The 18,807-nt window shown below is 47.9% G+C and overlaps 9 protein-coding genes across 9 annotated transcripts; 5 read left to right on the top strand and 4 right to left on the bottom strand.

Annotated features, from left to right (window-relative positions):
- Positions 1–449: 449 nt before the first annotated feature.
- Positions 450–669, top strand: FMAN_04314 (uncharacterized protein; the record flags this gene model as incomplete). The annotated part of the gene is made up of 2 exons (XM_041828991.1): positions 450–480; positions 530–669. The coding sequence occupies 2 exons, from the start codon at positions 450–452 to the stop codon at positions 667–669; spliced, it is 171 nt and encodes a 56-aa protein (XP_041679799.1).
- A 510-nt stretch (positions 670–1,179) lies between these two features.
- Positions 1,180–3,471, bottom strand: FMAN_04315 (uncharacterized protein; the record flags this gene model as incomplete). The annotated part of the gene is made up of 4 exons (XM_041828990.1): positions 1,180–1,455; positions 1,513–1,740; positions 1,794–3,293; positions 3,424–3,471. The coding sequence occupies 4 exons, from the start codon at positions 3,469–3,471 to the stop codon at positions 1,180–1,182; spliced, it is 2,052 nt and encodes a 683-aa protein (XP_041679798.1).
- A 424-nt stretch (positions 3,472–3,895) lies between these two features.
- FMAN_04316 (uncharacterized protein) lies at positions 3,896–4,802 on the bottom strand (the record flags this gene model as incomplete). Its single annotated transcript, XM_041828989.1, has 3 exons — positions 3,896–4,466; positions 4,522–4,620; positions 4,672–4,802. 3 exons carry the CDS (start codon positions 4,800–4,802, stop codon positions 3,896–3,898), a joined length of 801 nt encoding a protein of 266 aa, XP_041679797.1.
- A 348-nt stretch (positions 4,803–5,150) lies between these two features.
- Positions 5,151–6,266, top strand: FMAN_04317 (uncharacterized protein; the record flags this gene model as incomplete). The annotated part of the gene is made up of 3 exons (XM_041828988.1): positions 5,151–5,318; positions 5,374–5,457; positions 5,508–6,266. The coding sequence occupies 3 exons, from the start codon at positions 5,151–5,153 to the stop codon at positions 6,264–6,266; spliced, it is 1,011 nt and encodes a 336-aa protein (XP_041679796.1).
- Positions 6,267–6,448: 182 nt separating this feature from the next.
- Positions 6,449–7,080, bottom strand: FMAN_04318 (uncharacterized protein; the record flags this gene model as incomplete). The annotated part of the gene is made up of 4 exons (XM_041828987.1): positions 6,449–6,515; positions 6,566–6,629; positions 6,681–6,738; positions 6,793–7,080. 4 exons carry the CDS (start codon positions 7,078–7,080, stop codon positions 6,449–6,451), a joined length of 477 nt encoding a protein of 158 aa, XP_041679795.1.
- A 396-nt stretch (positions 7,081–7,476) lies between these two features.
- Positions 7,477–7,930, top strand: FMAN_04319 (uncharacterized protein; the record flags this gene model as incomplete). Its single annotated transcript, XM_041828985.1, has 3 exons — positions 7,477–7,479; positions 7,534–7,669; positions 7,737–7,930. The coding sequence occupies 3 exons, from the start codon at positions 7,477–7,479 to the stop codon at positions 7,928–7,930; spliced, it is 333 nt and encodes a 110-aa protein (XP_041679794.1).
- Positions 7,931–9,476: 1,546 nt separating this feature from the next.
- Positions 9,477–12,680, top strand: FMAN_04320 (uncharacterized protein; the record flags this gene model as incomplete). The annotated part of the gene is made up of 6 exons (XM_041828984.1): positions 9,477–9,877; positions 9,927–11,029; positions 11,145–11,258; positions 11,357–11,585; positions 11,635–11,734; positions 11,820–12,680. The coding sequence occupies 6 exons, from the start codon at positions 9,477–9,479 to the stop codon at positions 12,678–12,680; spliced, it is 2,808 nt and encodes a 935-aa protein (XP_041679793.1).
- A 2,330-nt stretch (positions 12,681–15,010) lies between these two features.
- FMAN_04321 (uncharacterized protein) lies at positions 15,011–15,297 on the bottom strand (the record flags this gene model as incomplete). Its single annotated transcript, XM_041828983.1, has 2 exons — positions 15,011–15,213; positions 15,264–15,297. 2 exons carry the CDS (start codon positions 15,295–15,297, stop codon positions 15,011–15,013), a joined length of 237 nt encoding a protein of 78 aa, XP_041679792.1.
- A 245-nt stretch (positions 15,298–15,542) lies between these two features.
- FMAN_04322 (uncharacterized protein) lies at positions 15,543–16,164 on the top strand (the record flags this gene model as incomplete). Its single annotated transcript, XM_041828982.1, has 4 exons — positions 15,543–15,582; positions 15,643–15,733; positions 15,869–16,061; positions 16,132–16,164. 4 exons carry the CDS (start codon positions 15,543–15,545, stop codon positions 16,162–16,164), a joined length of 357 nt encoding a protein of 118 aa, XP_041679791.1.
- Positions 16,165–18,807: the final 2,643 nt, after the last annotated feature.

Here is an 18,807-nt window from a genome sequence, read left to right as displayed (position 1 = left end):
TCATTAGCAGGAGTTGTCAGCATATTTCCATTTACTATGTGAATCTATATCAATCTATATCAATCTGTTCGTGTTTTGGTTGTTATTCAACTACGGAGAATAGCGTCCTCGAAATGTCAATTTGATAGTAGTGTGTTACGATTTTGAATGATCATGACATCACAGGCCGAGGCTTCAGTCTTCCAAGAGTTTCTCCCATGAAGCGTAGCGTATCTCATGATTCTGACCTGACCCATTCAAATGCCAATTGGTTCCCAAAACAGTCCATACATCGGTGACGAATCATTGGCTCTGGCTTAGTTATCGCCGGTGTCCGGAGATGCTGGAAGGGGAAAGCCTTCATTCTCCATTCCTCAATCTCCACTTGTGACCCCGAGAAGCCGATATAGACAGACTCCTCTTTCACAACTTACTCGATATCCATCAAGCCAGAATACCCAGCCCCGAAAATGTGTAAGAAAGCCACCTGCGGAACCTGCAGTAAGTCCATGAATCCAATATCAAGAAAATGCCACTAAAATGCCTACAGAGAAGACCTCCTGGTGGGGTTGCGGCAGCCATATCCAGTCTGTTATCGACAACGTCCCGGAGGCTGAGCGCTGCGAGTGCGAGCCAAAGGTCGACGTTGGCGGTGCTACATACCCGCCTATGGCTGCGTCTCCCAACTGACTTATCGAGAGAGCTGCGGCTCTGGTTCTATGGACGCGTGGCAAGAAAGCGGTGTGGTCACCCACTGGTGTTGTGGAGGAGCCATTGTAGTGTGTGTTCCTGATGTGAGGCGATTGTAGGAGATCATGGATTGGCGTGCGTGGCGTTGGGGTTGACTCAGGAAATAGGACTGGAGGTTGATGACTCTGTGACTAAGAAACTATCAGCAAACGCTCAAGGCAATAATTTCCCATTCTCGTGAACTGTTATCGTGCTGTATCTTGAGACAATGAGTCTCAGCATACAGGGGCGTTCAAGCCCAGAAGATGTTAGACCAAGCCAAAAGCTCGGGGAACCCCTTGGTATAGCAAGGTCTTCCTATGGTATATGACTGACCAACAGAAGAAGTAGATAAGTGGGAAAAGGACAAGGTAGCGGTCGCATAAAATCAGAATATGAGGTCACCAAGAGGGTGCAGAAGAGGGCGTCGTATTGATTGATATAAATAACAGCTGCCACTTCCAGCCTTAACTACCTCCTTCTCGCGCCACCACCAGACGCAGCATCTCCTCTCTCCGCTAAGCTTACTACCTCCTGAATACCAGCAGCCTCCTGTTCCTCCTCCAGAGCCAGAATTTCCTCACGGCAATCCCACCACTTCTCCTCACTAAGCTCAAAGGCCTTAGCTTTGATCTCCTTGATAGCTAGTGTCTCGGGCTGGATGTTCTTCCAACGGAGGCTCGTCATCAGAATCTCTTGCCACTCAGCTGATGTACGGACGAAGAACTCTCGCCGACTCTCGAAAGGCTGTTGTTCTGTCAGTAACGCCCTCATGGTATTGGAGCGGGGATGCGAAATACTTACTCTAGGATGCGGCAGCCCGTCGTCCACAGAAGTGGCTGCGGTCTCGGTCTCATCGTCTTCTGAGGGCGTTGAAGGCTCCGATGAAGGCTCTGACGAAGCCTCAGAAACCTCATCTTGCTTCATCTTTCTCTTACTGGGAGTGTAGAGTTGCTGACCCGTTTCTTCCTCGTCCTCGTCTTCTTCATCCTCGTCATCCTCATCCTCATCATCGTCCTCGTCATCAGACTCCTGAGATTCAAGTCAGCCAGCAAAATTTCATACGCCATTTCGACATCACTTACAATCCAGTCTTCGACGGGTCGACTAAAGATCTCCTTACAACCATCTAGTTTTCCAAGATCGATGGCATAGAGATCATCAAATGTGAACTCTCGGTCTCCCTTCTCAAATGTTCCGCCATAGATATAGAGAACATCGTCTTGAATGGCCAGTTGAGCATTAAATCTTACATGCGGGGGTTCCATGGTTACTGGCATTTCTCTTGCTGGCTTGTCGTCATCTCTTTCCTCTTCCTTCCTGGCGAGCTCGATCTCATCAGCGTCATCCAGAGAAGCCCCAGTCTCCAAAGCAGCAAGCTGTCTCAGAAGCTCGTCTTCATTTGCTTGAGCCCGACCACGGCGCCCGCCTCGGGGCTCTGTAGCAGTCTTCTTCTGCTGACGAGGCTTTCGTAGACCCAACGGCATGAATCGATTTCGTTCAATGTTCCAAGCGAAAAGCTGGTTGAAGAACTCACTATCCATACCCTCCTCACTGGCCTCAACGTCGTGCACTCCTCCAAAGAGAATACCGCGGCCCTTGTGCCAGGCCATTGTCGCACCAGCACGTGTAGGGTTGGGGGCATTGGCAGGCTTCTTTCGCTTCTCCCAGCGAACAACCGGGGGAGTATTGGGATTGGCGTCTGTGGCAGGCTGCGAGATTCTGAGGAAGAAGCAGTCTTCACGAACCTTTGGAATAAGAACATTTCGCTGAGCCTGGCTAGGTCCCTTGTTGCCCTTTTGCTTGACGTTGACAGTCGCCTTGACACGTGAGTAACCTCCGTAGAGAACCGCACCTTGTTCATGGGGTAGCAGAGTGAAAGATGAGCGAGCGTCTGGCTTGAGCTGGGCAGGAGGCAGTTGAGGAGAATGCCACATAAAGTTAACAGTATCAAATATCCAGAGATCTGATAGGTACTTTGTCTGATTTGAAGTGTCTTGGAAACCACCAAAGAGGATAATGTACTGCTTCCAGTACGTCATTCGATGACCACTTCGAGCTGAAGGGCTCTTGTCCTTACCCTTGCTCTCAATCTTCGTCCACTCCCTCGTTGCAGGCTCCAGCCTCCAGAAGTCTGAGTAGTGGTGAAATGTGCCCTGCTTTGGCGAGGAGAACTCCCCGCCAAAGAGATAGACATGGTTCGGGTTTCCGGCTCTGGTCCAAGCATGGCCAGATCGCGGGAGTGGAGCGTTGGGGGAAGTTACACATCGCCACTCATCTCTGTTAATGTTGTAGATATTGAGATCATTGAAGAACTGAGCGAGAGAGCCATTGAAGTATTCACCGCCAAAGAGTAGTAAAGTATTGCTATCATGAGGTGAAGCCATCAAGGTTGAGGCAGCTCTCGCTCTCGGAGGTGCATCAATTACCGTCTCAGTGATCTTGAGGAACTGCTCCTGTTGTCTTCGGTACTCTTCCAGCACCTCATCAAGATCAACATCTTCGGCATCACTTCCTTCGACCTTGGCGGCCTTGTTCTTGGCCTTCTTTTCACCCTTATTGGCCTGCTTGGCTGCTTTCTCAGCCTAATTCTGATCATTAGTTAAACGTTCAACATGTCATGATGCATGGAGGGGCAGTCATATTTGGAGGGGTAATTAATTGATGGAGGGGCAAAGACATATGCAGACACGGTAGCACAGAATATGACGGCACCTTTTTTGCCTTTTTGGCGTCAGCGTTCTTCTTTTTATCTTTGGCCATGATGATGAAAAGTATTTGGCACTGTAGGACAAGTTGCCAAGTTTGGGCCCCAATGCGAAAATTCCTGCGCGTGGATGGGGTTCCTACAGGTTTTGATCAAGTCAAAACCAACCATTCACGGTACAGTGTCAACTGTACAACATATACTGTATATCGATCACCGAGGCAATTTGAATAAGCTGGATAATACACCTTTTGAGCAATACACCAACGGTCTATTGATGTCTGCATGGGCTGCAAATTATATTAATATGCCGTTGAATAGGCAAGGTATGGTATCAAACAGATAAGTACGGTTGCCCCCAACAGCATCATGATCTCGTCAACCAAATGCCCGAGACTCTCAGCAACACCCTTCCTCAGGCATAGACTTGTTCCATTGCTATGCGAGTCGCGACAGTGATCTTATTTTGGAGAGCGTCTTTCACTGGCGGGCCTTCGAGTATTTTCCTGGAAGATAAGCGACCAGGGCCTTGCTGGCACCCTCCATGCAGTATTGAACAACCTCAACTTTCCTATCAGGAGGTGCTAGCCTAGCGATTTGTCGAATATCGCTCGTCCGGGGTAGAAACAACGCGTGATCCAGCCTGTTGTATGCAGTGTGTAAATCGTCAAGATTATACGGCTGCATGTTGTAAAGATTAAACACTTCATCAGTGCGGTATCCGGGGCCGCCCCAAGGTGGACTGGCAAACAGTACTGTTTCGTCAAGGCTTACTCTTAGATTTGGGTGCAGTTCTTCTGCGTGATTGAATAACTTGTCGAGATACTCGAAGCTATCACCGAGAACCCACGTAATTAGCCCCGGCGCGATACCATAGACCTTGGCATTGTTCTGGGCACAGGCCAAGGTTGAAGGGTCGCGTTCGATAGAGATAACGCGACTCCATCGTTCAGAAAGAGCAAATGCAATACTGTTACCCCCTGCGCCACCAAAGACATCAATTAGGATATGCTTCTTTTGGTCGGTGCCGTACATATCATGAGCAACTTGGCTAGATTAGAGTTAGCGGAGCCTTGAGGAGGTAGGTATAGGAATTGTATGCTCACTTTGCTACTGGCTCGGGCGTTACACCGAACCAAGCATCGTCTGTCATGTAAACCCCATAGTCGTACAATGAGAAGATCGAATATCGCTGCGCAAAGTATCTGACAATATTAGCACGATCGAGAGAAGTGAACTAGTCAACAGTTGCTCACTTTTGAATATCCCATGGCACCTCATGCTTTCCTTGATAGTGGTGACAATCATCAGTTAGAGGCAGCTCTTCAGCGGGCTTCATAGAGTACTCGGAGTCGTCCAGCGACAATTCTACCCCTGAACTACTCATGTCTTGATTCGAAGGATAGTACGAGTAGGTTTTGTATTAAGTGCTAGCGGCCATTCTTCCTCAAAAGTTGAATGCATTGACTTGCCATGGGCAAGTCGAAGAGAGCTCAAAGGTTGAAATTGAGCACGAGGCTGACGATGAGCTCCCCACAGTATGTCCCACATGGAGACTAGTGGGCTTGGCACAGACGCCATCGCTGCAAGGCTGCCACTGTAATAGTGACAGCTTGCGATTGCTCGATCTGCCCTTGAACATGCTTCCATCTGATACAGTACTAAACACATCAGCCCCTCTTGATCCCCAGCAATAATAGACACACACAAATCTGGAGAAAAACTCACCGAAGCAATGTTTAATGCGCTAAACCGCTTCATCTCGCGCCTGGACGGAGATGTCCAGCAGCAGAGGCAACAAGAGCGAGGCTCCTTCGGCTTCCAGGTGCTGCGCAATACCAACCTGGAGCTTGCTATCGAACCCTGGTTCGACTTTATAGTTGGAATCAATGGTAGACCTATTGTATTTCGGCTCATTCTAGGCCCTCTAAGCTCCTTATCGCTAACAACTAGTCTAGGAGGACCCCGAACCAGCCTTGTTCAGCCAGGAAGTGAGAAACTGCGCGGGCAGCACAGTTACCCTGGGATTATGGAATGCAAAAGTAAACTATTAACGTTGTGCCTTCTGAACTCTCCTACTGACAACAATTAGGGCCAAAGAACGAGAGAGATCCATGCGCCTGTTGCATTAGATACTGCATCCCTCGGTCTTTCGCTCCAATACGCTCCGCTGGCCCTTGCTGCTAACATCTGGCACGTTCTCGATGTCCCCGCCAACTCCCCCGCCGATGCCGCCGGTCTTCTGCCATATAGTGACTATATCCTCGGTAGTCCTGAGGGTGCGTTATATGGCGAGGGTGGCCTGGGCGAGCTCGTCGAGGACTTTATCGGACGGCCGATGCGAATCTGGGTCTACAACAACGAATACAATGTCACCAGAGAAGTCACAATACAGCCTAGCAGGGATTGGGGTGGCCAAGGAGCGCTGGGTTGCGTGCTTGGATACGGAGCCCTTCACAGGATACCTCCTCCTCTGAGCGAGCCCGTTGATGCTCCTGGCGAGACGATGTTCGATGGAGCCACCAATGAGAAGAGCGAGGGCGCATTTACTCCCGCGATAGGCGGCTCGGAGCCCGCCCCTCCCGCAGGAGACTTTTTGGTGCCTGCACAGATGATAGGTGATGCTCCGGTGAGTGCACCGCCGAGGGGAGCTGGGAAGAAGAAGGAACGCCATGGCCACAATCCCAACAGGCTGATGGATGACTACTTTAAAGAGGAGGAAGAGAAGAGTCGGGCTGTGGACAATGCACCTTCGGCTAGGAACTCACCAGCCCCTCCCCCACCCAAAGGCGGCCCTCCAAGGGACTCACCAAAGCCGGAGACTCAGGCCAGTGGTGGTGAAGCAGAATGAGATTATGCCAAGATAGCACATGTGAATGATTCCCCTTACTGGTTGTTCTATTTCCCGATCTATTGGTCAAACTTTTAAAGAATTTCGTGATTTGCCGTCTTTTATCGTACACTGCCTGATGGGTACGACGTAGCCCTCAAGAGGTCCCTATCCCACCAGCGTCACAATATTCAACTAGCCATCTAGTTGATGAAGTTGATGGCGAAGAAATGCAGGATCAAGCTGCAGACAATGTAGTCGGCGAAAGCCCTGGAGAAAGTCAGTGTTGGGCCTCCTTTATAAACCTGAGTTCTGCAAACCTTTCGGGGGATACTGAAGGGCAATCGTTCTTGACAGCCTCATTTGTTTGAAGTCGCAGCGAAGCTGAGTATCATTAGCCATAATCTTTCGAGGTCGTCGGTTGTCGTAACATACCAGTCAAGACGAACTGCCCAACTGTCACACAGAAGCCGGACAGGAAAGCGTTGAAGGGCTAAGAAGCATTAGAAATTGATAAACTATTACAGATTCATAGGTAAAGACGCACGAAGGTGCCAGCGAGGGCGCAGTTGATGAATTGGAGAACACCAACGACAACAAGGAAGACCAAAAAGGCATCAACCAACTTGATGCGCTGAGGAGTATTGTTGACGTAGTGATTGTAGAGGTTCTGGACTACCTTGTCCCACTGAACTTCCCCTTTGATTTCGTTCTTGGCGATAGTGACGGGCTTGGGCTGAGGTTGAGGAGGAACTGAACCAGCGCTGGTGGTGCTGGCCTGAGTTGTAGCAGGGGCCGAGGGGGTGATATCGCGGACGTTCTTCTTAGCCGCCATTGTTGTAATTCGGGAGGGTCTGTTGAATGAGTTGGGCTGTTTGCTCGGTGTAGGAGTTTCTTTCGATATTATGAAGCTTTGGTGATGGTTGATTCGTAGTGTTTGACGTACGTACGTTGGTGTCGGTGGATTTGGTTAGTTTAAAGTGCAGTAGGAGGAGCTTCCTCTGGACACGAAAGCTCCAAGGTGAACTGAAGATGATTGGTTCACAAAAAGCCAAGAATCCGGGGGTTAGACCCACGCTCACCACGAACTGCGAGGTACGTACCTCGAATATGTCGTCAATGGCCGAGAGCTCCGCAGCTTCTTCTTAGACATAAAAGAACAAGTTGCTGTTTCATCTTGACAATTTACAAATTTATTGAGAGACCAGATAGTAAGGATACAAGCAACACAATGGTTAGTAATGAGCCCTATAATAGCCTTGACCAGCTCGTTGGCTAACGAGTTTAGGCCAGCGTCAATTACCACGATCTTGAGCTTCCCGCCTACATCCTCGGCGCTCTGACCGCAGGAGGCGGTATCATGGGATACGCGCGCACACGATCTGTTCCTTCGATCGTTGCTGGCTGTGCTGTTGGATTTTTATGTAAGTCCCAATATTACCTCCGTTGTCTTCCTCGTAGCGTGTCAACGTGTTAACAACTTGCTTGTAGACGCTCTTGGTGGCTATCGCATTCAGAATGAGCAGCCTTATGGAGTCGAGCTTGGTCTTTTAGCCTCCGTCGTGCTTGGGGGATCTGCTTTCCCCCGAGCCCTTCGTCTGAGGAAACCGGTTCCAATTCTTCTCAGTGTCATTTCAGCATTTGGCCTCTTCACCTATGGTTCTGCTCTTCGAAGGAGGGCCTGAGACAGCTGTCAGATGATGATAGCTTAGTCAAGGTAATTATACGATACAATAGAACCACTTGTTCTGGATCGATGGACTGGCTAAGGGAGGAAAGAAAACACAGGACCTCGATCCTAAATGACAAAAAGACTTAGGTAATATAGCCTAAGCTTAGGATAACTTTTGCTAAGTTTATTTTGACACCTTACAGTAAGGTTTACTGTTTTCTTACCCCCCAAGGACTGGCTATCTGGAACTGTTCCGACTCAGTGCGAGACATCGACATAGTGTCGTGATATGCTTAACAACGCCAGAACCCGGACCACTTCCCTCAATTGACATACGATATGAGAAAGAGCTTTAAATGCAGTTCTATCGATGTGGTGTATTGTCGAGCGATCACCACATAATTCTGGTAGGGTTGAGGTCAGGCTCCTCCTTTATGGTAAGAAGATAGGAATAAATGGCTTCAAAACGCGTCAAAGTAGAATCTTACGAGGCATGACTTCTACTCATAACATTCCCAACCATCAACCGCCCGCCATGAGTCGTGTATTGTGGGCTGTCTCATTTGATTAATACCGATCTAGGGAGGAAATAAAATACAGGCCCTCGATCCTAAATGACAAAAGACTTAGGTAATATAGCCCAAGCTTAGGATGACTTTTGCTAAATTTATTTTGATACCTCACAGCAAGGTTCGCTGTTTTCTTGCCCCCCGAGGCCGATGTTCTGACTCTTCAACAATGACCCGCCAAGTTTCAGGGAGAATCATGGGTTTAAGGCTAAGCTTTTTACATGCTTAATAAATGTCTCATACCAGAATTATTACCTCTTAGGCCAACGTCTCGCTTATCATCATCGATTACACATGTTATTCTTGGGCTGGGAGCATTCGAATAAGAACGAAAACCTTTCATCATGCTTCAGAAGGTCCTATTATGTGATGTGGCTCGGCTTGTAATTTGGAAAATACCAGATTTTTTTTGAGTATCGCTGAAGAGTTCATTATCGAAGGAGACTACAGCGGCACAACCGTCCCTTGTAGTGTTATGGTTTCTCTGATCCCAAAACCAAGCTTTCATCCATGGAATGTCGATATTGAACTCACTAAGCCTGGATGACATCCTGAAAAATTGTAGTGCAAGGGGATGTTTGGCATGTCACTCTAAGATATGCAGACTGCACAAGACTTTGATTTAAACTCTTCTGAACTTAATTGTCACACTATTCGTAGTCTTTCTAACCGCTACAGAAATGAGACAGAAGAAAGCAGCACAAGACTCGTGTTAGCTGCAGACAACTAGAGGCAACTGCGTGGATCGACTGATAGTAGGTAATCTCAAGATGACCATCAACCTATTGGCACTGGAATGGATCTTATTGATGAGTGCATTGGGGTACTTTCTAAGTTCCCCTTTTGTAGTTGCTATTCAGATATGGGCTGCTTATGAAAGGTGTATAAAGAACCTTCTTGATCTCATCCACCGACCACTCCTTAAACTGAAAGCCAGAGGAAAGCAACGTTTGCCCTCGATTTGATTAATTCCGCAATACTTTCTTAAAGATGGGGTTTCATCTGTCAAGTCTCGTTACCTTAGCAGCACTGCTGCGTGCTTCATGCGCATTCAGTGTCACGGCAAACACAGACGGAAACGCTCTGGCCTCTGCTATCTTTGGTAATGGCATCAGTATCATCTCAGCTTCCTTTACTGGGGCATCGGTTAGTTCTGGAACATTCACTGATGGACCTTTCGGTATGGGAGACGCAGCAATCCTCACCTCCGGAGCTGCTGTGGGAGCTCTTCCAAATGGAGACCACTACGTGAACAATGGTGCGGCTGGGTCAGTAACGTATTGCGGCGGCGGTTCAAGTAACAACGCTGCGATATTGACTGCGGATGTCATGGTTATTCCAGGCTTTGGAGGAATGAGATTTGAGGTTGTCATGGCTTCGGAGGAACTTGGGTTAGTAATACTGGCAACAAATCGTTTTACCGTCAACTAACAAACCAAGGGGCGCTCCCGATACAATTGGTATATTCGTTAACAACCAGAACTATGCTTTGGATGGCAGTGGGAATAGGCTGACCGCGACGAACCCGTGGCTGTCACAACCTCTGGTGATCGTACCGCCCAACAGCGTTACCTCGTACCCCGGCTCGTCAGCGCCTTATTGGATCGATGTACCGTCACTCCCCGGCGGTCCGCAGACTGTGGTCGTCGCAATTTGTGATGCTGGAGACGCCATGTGGGACTCAGCCCTGATGATTAAAGCTGAAGCCTGCGTTGACTGCAACGAACCTTTCCGGCTTGCCTACGTCACAACCACAACTACATTGGTAGCAGGCGATACTCCCTATACCTCTACCATCACTGCTTCAGGAACTGTGTCCGGAACGATCGAAATCGGGGTAACAGCAGAAGAAACCTCCACCACTGCCGAGGAGTCTACGACGACGACAGTTGCAGATGAGACAACAACTACCTCTGAAGAGCCCCCTACATCAACTACTCAGAATGAATCAACAACTACCTCTCAGGAGGCAACTAGTACTGTTGAGAATACAAGTATGGCAACAACTAGCAAAGAGACGGCTACTATGACCGCCCCTGAGGATACGACTACTACAACTGCCAAGGAAACAACATTCACTGCTTCAGGCACTACCACAGACACCACTACAGACACCACCACCACAGACACCACCACCACAGATACCACCACCACAGACACTACCACCGCAGACACCACTACCGTCACTACCACAGAACTAATGGAGGCATCGACCGAAGCCAGCAGCTCAGTCACTTCAGAAGAACTCCCAAACTCAACCACGACAACAGCAGATACAACAAATGTCGAACCAAGTGACACAGTTACAGAGTATTCAACCATCGTAATCGAACCAACTCCTACCCCAACATCTGATACTGTCACTACAACAGCTCCAAACTCTTCCAATGAGAGCAGTACCAGCCTCGGAACAACGAGTTTGCCTAAAAGCTCCATAGATAACACGATGACCTCTCGGGAGGGAGTTCAAGTGTCATCTACTGTCCTAGCAGTCCCAACATCTACCGATGAGGTCACACCGAGCTTGAGTAGTGACCTCCCAAGTGAGTTGACAACAAGTGAGTTCTTAGCGCGCATACTTACAAAAAAAGCCCATGATCCCTGTCATAGTTCATTGCATGATATTTACAAAGAACCCAGTACTAATAGCGTAACAAGCCTTCATACCGGACATGACCACAACCGAGTCCTTGGAAACAAGTGCTACCGAAGAGACGGAGTCCTCGACAGGCACAATCACAAACTCAGTGGAGGAGACAAGCCTTAGTTACGGTAAGACACTTACACACGACAAGAGTGATCTCTGATGTTTCCCCCTTAAACCTCACCTAATGTGCATAAACTGGATCTGACACTAAGCTTCCGAACAGCCGTGACTTCAACAGCCCAGGACACATCTTCTTCAGCGACATCAACAATTGCTACCTCATCTTCCGTACCGTCTAACCTAGCAGTGATCGGGACTTTCAAGTTCTTCGGCTGCTTAGGGTCTGCAGCTGGCTATCCCAGCTTTGGCTTGATCGGAGAGGGCCCTGACATGACTACCGCAGAGTGTGCCAGGTTAGGAAGAGGACGTGCTTATATAGGCATCTACCAGAGGTAAGTTCTGAATCATCAATGCTACGCTCATCTGGCTTATCTTAATTAGGTCTTGTTATGCAGCAGATACTCTGGACTCTGCTGAAACTGTGACCAACGGTCGCTGTGATCTGACATGCCCTGGGGACCCAGGCCTGTTCTGTGGCGGTGTGATTTCGACCGACTCAAGCCCGGACTCGCGCCTTCGACGTCGAGATGCCCCCCCCCGGCATTTTGCTCACTCTGTATGCGCAGATTGAAGTCATATCCAGCTCTTTGACCGCTTCGGAAGCTCCTAGCACAGCAGGGATATCTTCTCTCGCAGTCTCTACAGAGATCACTCTTCAACCTATCTTGACCTCTGAGTCTTCCGGCTTGCCTAACGAGAACCCGACAATTTCAAATTCCCCATCCTCAAGCACAGAAACATTTGTTGATTCCGTCATCACCCTTGAGCCTTCAGTTTCTGTCACTAGATCACAAGGCGCAAAGCCGATCACGCCCCCATTCCCGACAACTGTCTCTTATAATGCAGGCAACTTCACCAGAACCGAAGCTGTGGAGCCAATAATCACCACTGTGACATACACCGTTGTTGACCCCAGTAACCCGTCTTACCTGACTATCACTGAGTATTGTACCACGTTGCGACCGCCCCCTTGCCACAGATGTCAGTATCAGAAACCGCCAACGGTTGAGATGACGACTATCGAGGTGGGTTGTAATAGGTGTGGTCACAATGGAGAGAACACCATTGCTCTTACTGTTCCAGCCGGTGCAGTTGTCGCAGCTCCCACAAGAGAATTTGCAGCTCACGAAACACGCATCGTTGAACATGACGAGCTTAAGCCGGATACTCAGGGGACTCAGCCCAAGAATTCTTCCCCTGCAGCCAAGGGCAGCCAAGGTCAAGCGGAGCCTTCTGCAGTGCGTCTGGGAGGAAACGGTTATCCTGATGCCCCCAAGCCAACGTTTCACCGCAGGCCAGCTCCAACTCATACACCAGTGGTTGGGCCAGAAGCTTCTGTTGTCATTGTCTCAGGGGCGGTGGTAAAGGCGATCGACGGAATGCTGACGACAATTCTCTTGATGGTTGGTCTTGCTTTTTTCCTGTAGAGATTTCACTGAGTCATCGACCCTCAGTTGCTCTTCCTTTCTTCTTCTTCTTCTTCTTCTTCTTCTTCTTCTTCTTTTCTTCATTTTTGCATCTTTTCAAGAGCAAGAATGAGGTAGACAATATTGTAATACTGCACATATTTCACAAAACATAGTCTAGGGGAGGAAAGAAAACTCAGGACCTTGACCCTAAGCGATCGAAATACTTAGGTAAATCTAGCCTAAACTTAGGGGACTCTTTACTGAATTTAGGATAACTTTTGCTAAGTTTATTTTAACACCTTACAGTAAGTTTTGCTGTTTTCTTGCCCCCTGAGGATAGGCAGTGTCCTGTTCGATGATAAATCCTGACGTCCCGATATAAATTTTGGTTCAAGAAGTGATCGTGATAGGAACATGCGAGTTCATGGCGACTAAGAGTGCAAGTTGGTAAAGGCAGCTAAGTGAAGCAAAGTTGTGTTATATGTAATAACTACTAACTAACTACCTAATACTAGGTACCAAAAACATCAAATAATCTCATTCCATACTTCGTTGCGTATTGCAAATTCATTGCCCAGATTGCCACCCTAAATGTTCCGTAATTACCAGATAAGATACCTAGCTACTGTCGCCATCACTCATTCATTACCTTAACCGAAAATCTGGCGTTCAACCGCCAGTGCCATCTCAGCTTCGGTCAACAGAATATTCATCAATCGATCCAGTGCCTCTCGGAATCCGTATGCTCGATACCCTGCCTCTGATCACCGCCCAACTTATCTCGCATCTTTTCCATGACCTTAATAGCGGCCTCGATCACACGGCTTTGTTTCATAAATGACATTTCATACTGCGCATATATAAGTGCACTGAGATGTTCGACATCGGAGATGCGTTGGCCGCGAGACACTGACCGATCGACCAAGCCGGAGATGATGTCGTCGATGCTTCTATTGAGTGATGTAGGTGCAGGAAATTGGCAGCGAGGGCGAGGGAAATGAGCTCAATAGCTCTAGCCGACAAGATGCACAATGCACAGGTCCGTAAGATTGATGGAAAGGTGAAAGGAAGAAAGAAGGGAAGAGAAGAGGGGAAGGTGGGAAAAAGACGATATTTAAATATTGGAACCTTATGATGAGTTTAGGATTCTGGCTGGTATGGGTCGGCGAAGCTGACGATCCAGTCTTACGCTACTTTTCAGGTGTACGGCTGAAGGCTTGAATCAATAAGAGTCTAGATGTGCTCTATATAACATTTACAGTGATTCACAGCCGACAACGGCTTTGGTAACGGCTCCATTGCATGTAACGTGAAATAGTTGTCATTCAAGCCTCATTACCGCCGTTGTTTTCTTCTCTCAACAGCTCAAGAAGTTGAATTCTCTGCAGCATCAAGCCCAGGATTACAGATGTTGACCTTTAGTCAAGAGCATTATATTGAACCCGAAATCCTCGCCGCCGTTACGTACATGATCTCTCTATACCTTCACGATTTACATCTGCTACATCAAGCGCGATTTTACGCAAATACTCTCTGATAACCTTATTGCCAATCTTGATATTTATCCCTCGTCACCATGCAAGTTAGGTATACGGAGGAAACACCATGGCATCGAAGTCCAAATCTATCGGCCAGAAAGGTTTGTTCAACCCCAAACCTACAACTATATAGAGATAACCAATAACTTCTATATAGAGTATAATTGAATACTAGGCAAGCTATTTATATTATATAAAAATATATAGATACTAATAGATCTAAAAATAAGATTAGAACTAGTTATAAATGCAATAAAAGCTGCTAAGCAGCTAGGCATAAGTATAATCTATTTTACAGCTGCCACTGATATGCTCTCAGTTATTATGGTTAAGGTATATAAAGCCCTTGAAGAATTGGTTACTGCCTGCAAGACTGGTGGCGGTGATATAGCCATTGTCACTCGGCTAATCAATATCCAGAAATCTGGTTAGGTGGGTAGGAAAGGAAAGGAAAGGAAAGGAAAGGAAAGGAAAGGAGAGGAGAGGAGAGGAGAGGAGAGGAGAGGAGAGGAGAGGGAAGGGAAGGACTCCTTATGCACAATGCAACATATATGCTCCGGGGTTCTATGTGCAGAAACGATTATTAAATAATTAACTCCATGCCACAGCAGTAAGAGGATCATGCTCAGATAATGTATACGAGGCTTTGGGTGATATACTGATCAATCTCTTGCTTCCTTGTCATGAATTTATCGCCCAGAACGCCAGCTCAAATGTTTCTAGTATACAAGTTGAATACAGCCCATCGTCAATGGATTCGCTTCGTGTCGAACTCGGGTCGTTGGTATCGTATCGTGAGGCGTTTCTATATCAAAGTCCCAATTCCCGCTGCTGCTCTCGGATTTTGTCGCGCTTTGCCCGGGCAGCATTTCGATTCTCGGCCTGCATCTTTGATCGCTCGATCTTTAAGCATTCATTGACCTTCTCTTTGGCGTCATTGCAGCTTCCCACAGCCTTGTGCATGAAGCCTTGGCTATGGCACTGTTCGAGGGCAGCGATGACCTCTTCGCACGCTGTGGCTAGGGTTAGCGCGCGGTGGCGATAAAGCGCTCGATGGACTTACCCAGAGCGTTCTTTGTGTGAAGATGAGGATGCATGATGATGTTGATAGACTGGAAAGGCAAAGAATTGGAGGACCCTCAAAGTAATCCAGTGATCGCCACATGCTGAAGAGATTGAATATTGGGTCGGGGCGCACGGACCAGGCGGGAGGCTCCATGGGATTTGGAGGGGCATGGATCGTATTTGCGTTGGCTTCTATTTCCACACAAGAGAGCATCTATTGATACTCAACCAACAAAGAGAAGCATTATATCGAAACACTTTGCTTCCTTCAGAAAAGATGTCTTCAGCGGCTCAGGTACCTGCTAAGAAGCAGCAAGGTCAGCGCAACCCTCCTTCTGGCACATGTCATGACGCCGCCTCTTACTCACGCTGTCTAGATCTTCAAGTCACCTACTCCAACTACAAGAACACTCTTCAGCAAATAGCTCAGAGAATTGGTGACATTGAGCAAGAAGCCGAGGAGCACAAGTAAGTGGCTTACTCCTCATTATTGTCGTTACCGTCATTCAAACAGATTGAGCATGGCGTCGGCTTGTCCATATCCCTCCTACAACATAGTATTACCGCGTGCTGAAACACTGATTCTGATTTGATCTTCAACAGGCTTGTTTTGGAGACACTAGAGCCCCTTTCAGAAGACAGAAAGTGTTTCCGTCTCATCAACGGTGTGCTTGTTGAGAGGACGGTCAAGGATGTAGTACCAGCCCTCAAGACCAACCAAGAAGGGCTTCGCAAGGTGCTGGACGACTTGGTAAAGCAATACAAGACGAAGCAGGATGATCTTGAGAAGTGGAAGGTAAGAGAAAAATCGAAATGATTTCAGTCCTTGGCGTAAGATTACAGAGCCAATATTAACCATTCTACAGAAGAAGAACAATGTGCAGGTTGTACAGCAATAATGAGACTACGAGGACAGAATAATGAAAACGTTTGCATTGGTACCACAGAGGATTGATTTCTGAGAACTACCAGAGAATCGCATGCTTGCGATTTATTAGATGTGCCACTTTTGAAAACAGCCTCATGCGACAGAGCTTGCAATAACGCAATTACTCCTCAAAATTCCTTCTCTCTCGAGGTAAATGCCACTCCATCGGGCCTCCCGATGTTTCTGCTCCAGCCTCATCTGGACGCGGATGAGACGGACTTCCATGGCCTGCTTGCCGTCCAAATATGGGCCTTTCAGGCTGAACGAGCAACACGACAGAAGGAATAGAAAGATGGTGTTGATGCGTTGTACACTTGCTGCGTGCTGTGGGGTTATGGCGGCAAAAGCGTCTGCATGCCCAACCGCATTGAGGCCCCAGAAGCATCAGAGTTTTTGACATGCAGGACGTCAAACACACAATGCAATGTAATGCGACGCAAGACCTAGACAGCGGGCATGTGTTTGTATGGACAGAAACACCCCGATTGACGAGGCTTGCCCACCGGTTGCATTAACTGGCCACATGTATCCTCGTGTCGGACCACCGTTGATGATGGTGTTACCTTTTGAGGTGAAGAATGAGGAAATTTCCGCACACTCAATCTGTCTGAAACTCATGACTTTTGTGAGAGTTACATCATATTCCATGCCTCAACTGGAGACGTGTGCATCGAGGCGAAGTGCATGAGAATGAGAAAGCCAAAGATGACAAAGATAGTACGATGGACAGCTGGCGTTTTCCATGTGTATTTATGCAACGTAAATTCAAAGTTACCTGTCTGATTGATCTTCACCGAGATCTGAAAAGAGTCTGATCGATATGGGGCAGCCTAGCCATGAACTGCAAGTCATCAGTTGCTGCCTTCACTCCGACAGCTCTCCACCACCTTTGTCAAGAGTAGCAGCATCCATCAGGACCTTGTGGGGGCTAGTGCGTTCCTCTGGCACAGCAGATCAGTTGTTGACATGCAGAAGTCATAAGATATGTACTTCTGACTGGTTGATATTGCACTTGTGTCCCCTCCTCAAATGGAGGCCCTGCGGCACAGCGGTCGTTCCAATGCTCTATCAGACGCTTCTAGTTCCGTGAAAATATGATCTTTGGAATGGCTTAAATGTGATCGAGTCCAATCAGACCTGAAGGGCAGAGTGAGGATGCTAGTAGCTTATTGGTAACGCCTTCATAGGCTTGTTTGTTACCGAAAACCGTTGTATCGAACCGCAATGAACTGAGTTTAGGATCTTCAGGAACTCCTATCATCGCAGCACGTCAATAAAAGATCTATCACTTTTCGCGGTCATGCCGCCAAGTCGTCACTTAACGCACGCTGCCTGCTTCACCTTGACTGTGCCAGGGGGCGGTCAGCAGGAACTCTGATGAGGCTATCACTGTCATTTATCCTAACCAGATACTGTGAATTATGTTCTGAAGCTATTTGTGGCTTGGCTAGGATGGATGCGTTGGGTTCCAATCATGAGAAAGCCTTAACATTTGGCATGAACTCCATGTTGCTTACATTGAAAGGTTTGTTAAGGTTTCAGAAGCCGTGATGAGCTTTGAAATAACTAAAGTCCCAAATCAACTGTTGGAAAAAGGGCATATGATGGGAAGGCCTCTTTGATTGGCACAATCAAGCCGTAACTTAGATGACCAACACTCCAGTTTGTCGGGTCCTTGCAGGTATTGGACCAGGCCGTTGGCCATGTTTTACAAGGAGGCTGAACTATTTATTGGACTGTAATTTTTGAGCTAGGCAGAGAACTCGGGGCTAAGTTGTTGGCTTGCATCTGAGGCATACTATGCGGAAGCTTACAGGTTGCCATGTACAAATGAGGCCGACAATGAGTTACCCCAACAGCTCAGCCCAAAACTGAACCCTGGCGATGGAAGCGTGGATACAGTTTTGATGGGTGGCTTGATTGAAAATGCCATTGTCGAATAAGGAATCAGAGTGGCCCCCCTCTTCCGTTACCGCCCAGGTGGACTTGATCATGACCGGTCAAGTGCCTGATGGTGAGCAAGTGCCTGGACGTCATTTTGAGGAGGCATTGGAGATGGGGTCATATTCACAGAGATGGATGTGCTTGTCGCGAGAGAGAGATCCTGATCCAACAGCGCTGCAGTAGAAGGCCTCGCTGTAGCGCATCTATAGCAGAGCTAATATTGGGTGTAGCACCAGAATACCCATCTCGCACGTTTCTTCGGCCAGTACAGGACAGCAAGTATCACTGTAAACACGGGTTCTTTTTCGTACGATGGTCCCCCAAGCCAAGGTAGGTGAAAAAGAGTTTGCGACACACCGCCTGGGGCCATGCTCCTGTGTACCCATGGGAGTGTTTGCAGCAACTTGTCAACCTTTCTTTCCTAGACAAGCCCAGGGCTTTTGGCTTTTGCTTTTAGCGGCTGAAGGAATCAAGGAAGCGAGCAGATGGATGGTCCATCGAGCGAGTATTCCTTGTCCGGGTCAGTCGGATTGATATAGCGGTGTCGAAAGGAACGATAGTTATACAGGAATTTGAGCATGTACTCAGCACTGTGCCTGTAAGCTTTGGTGTTGCTTTCTTGTGAGGGTTTGTAAGGCTAATAAACTCCAATGTGCTGCTTCTGAGTTGA

The sequence above is a fragment of the Fusarium mangiferae genome, assembly GCF_900044065.1.
Source record: "Fusarium mangiferae strain MRC7560 genome assembly, contig: FMAN_scaffold003, whole genome shotgun sequence".
In the NCBI taxonomy this organism is placed as follows: domain Eukaryota; kingdom Fungi; phylum Ascomycota; class Sordariomycetes; order Hypocreales; family Nectriaceae; genus Fusarium; species Fusarium mangiferae.
Note: the sequence above shows the minus strand (reverse complement) of the source record. Positions and strands in the feature narration are given on the sequence as shown.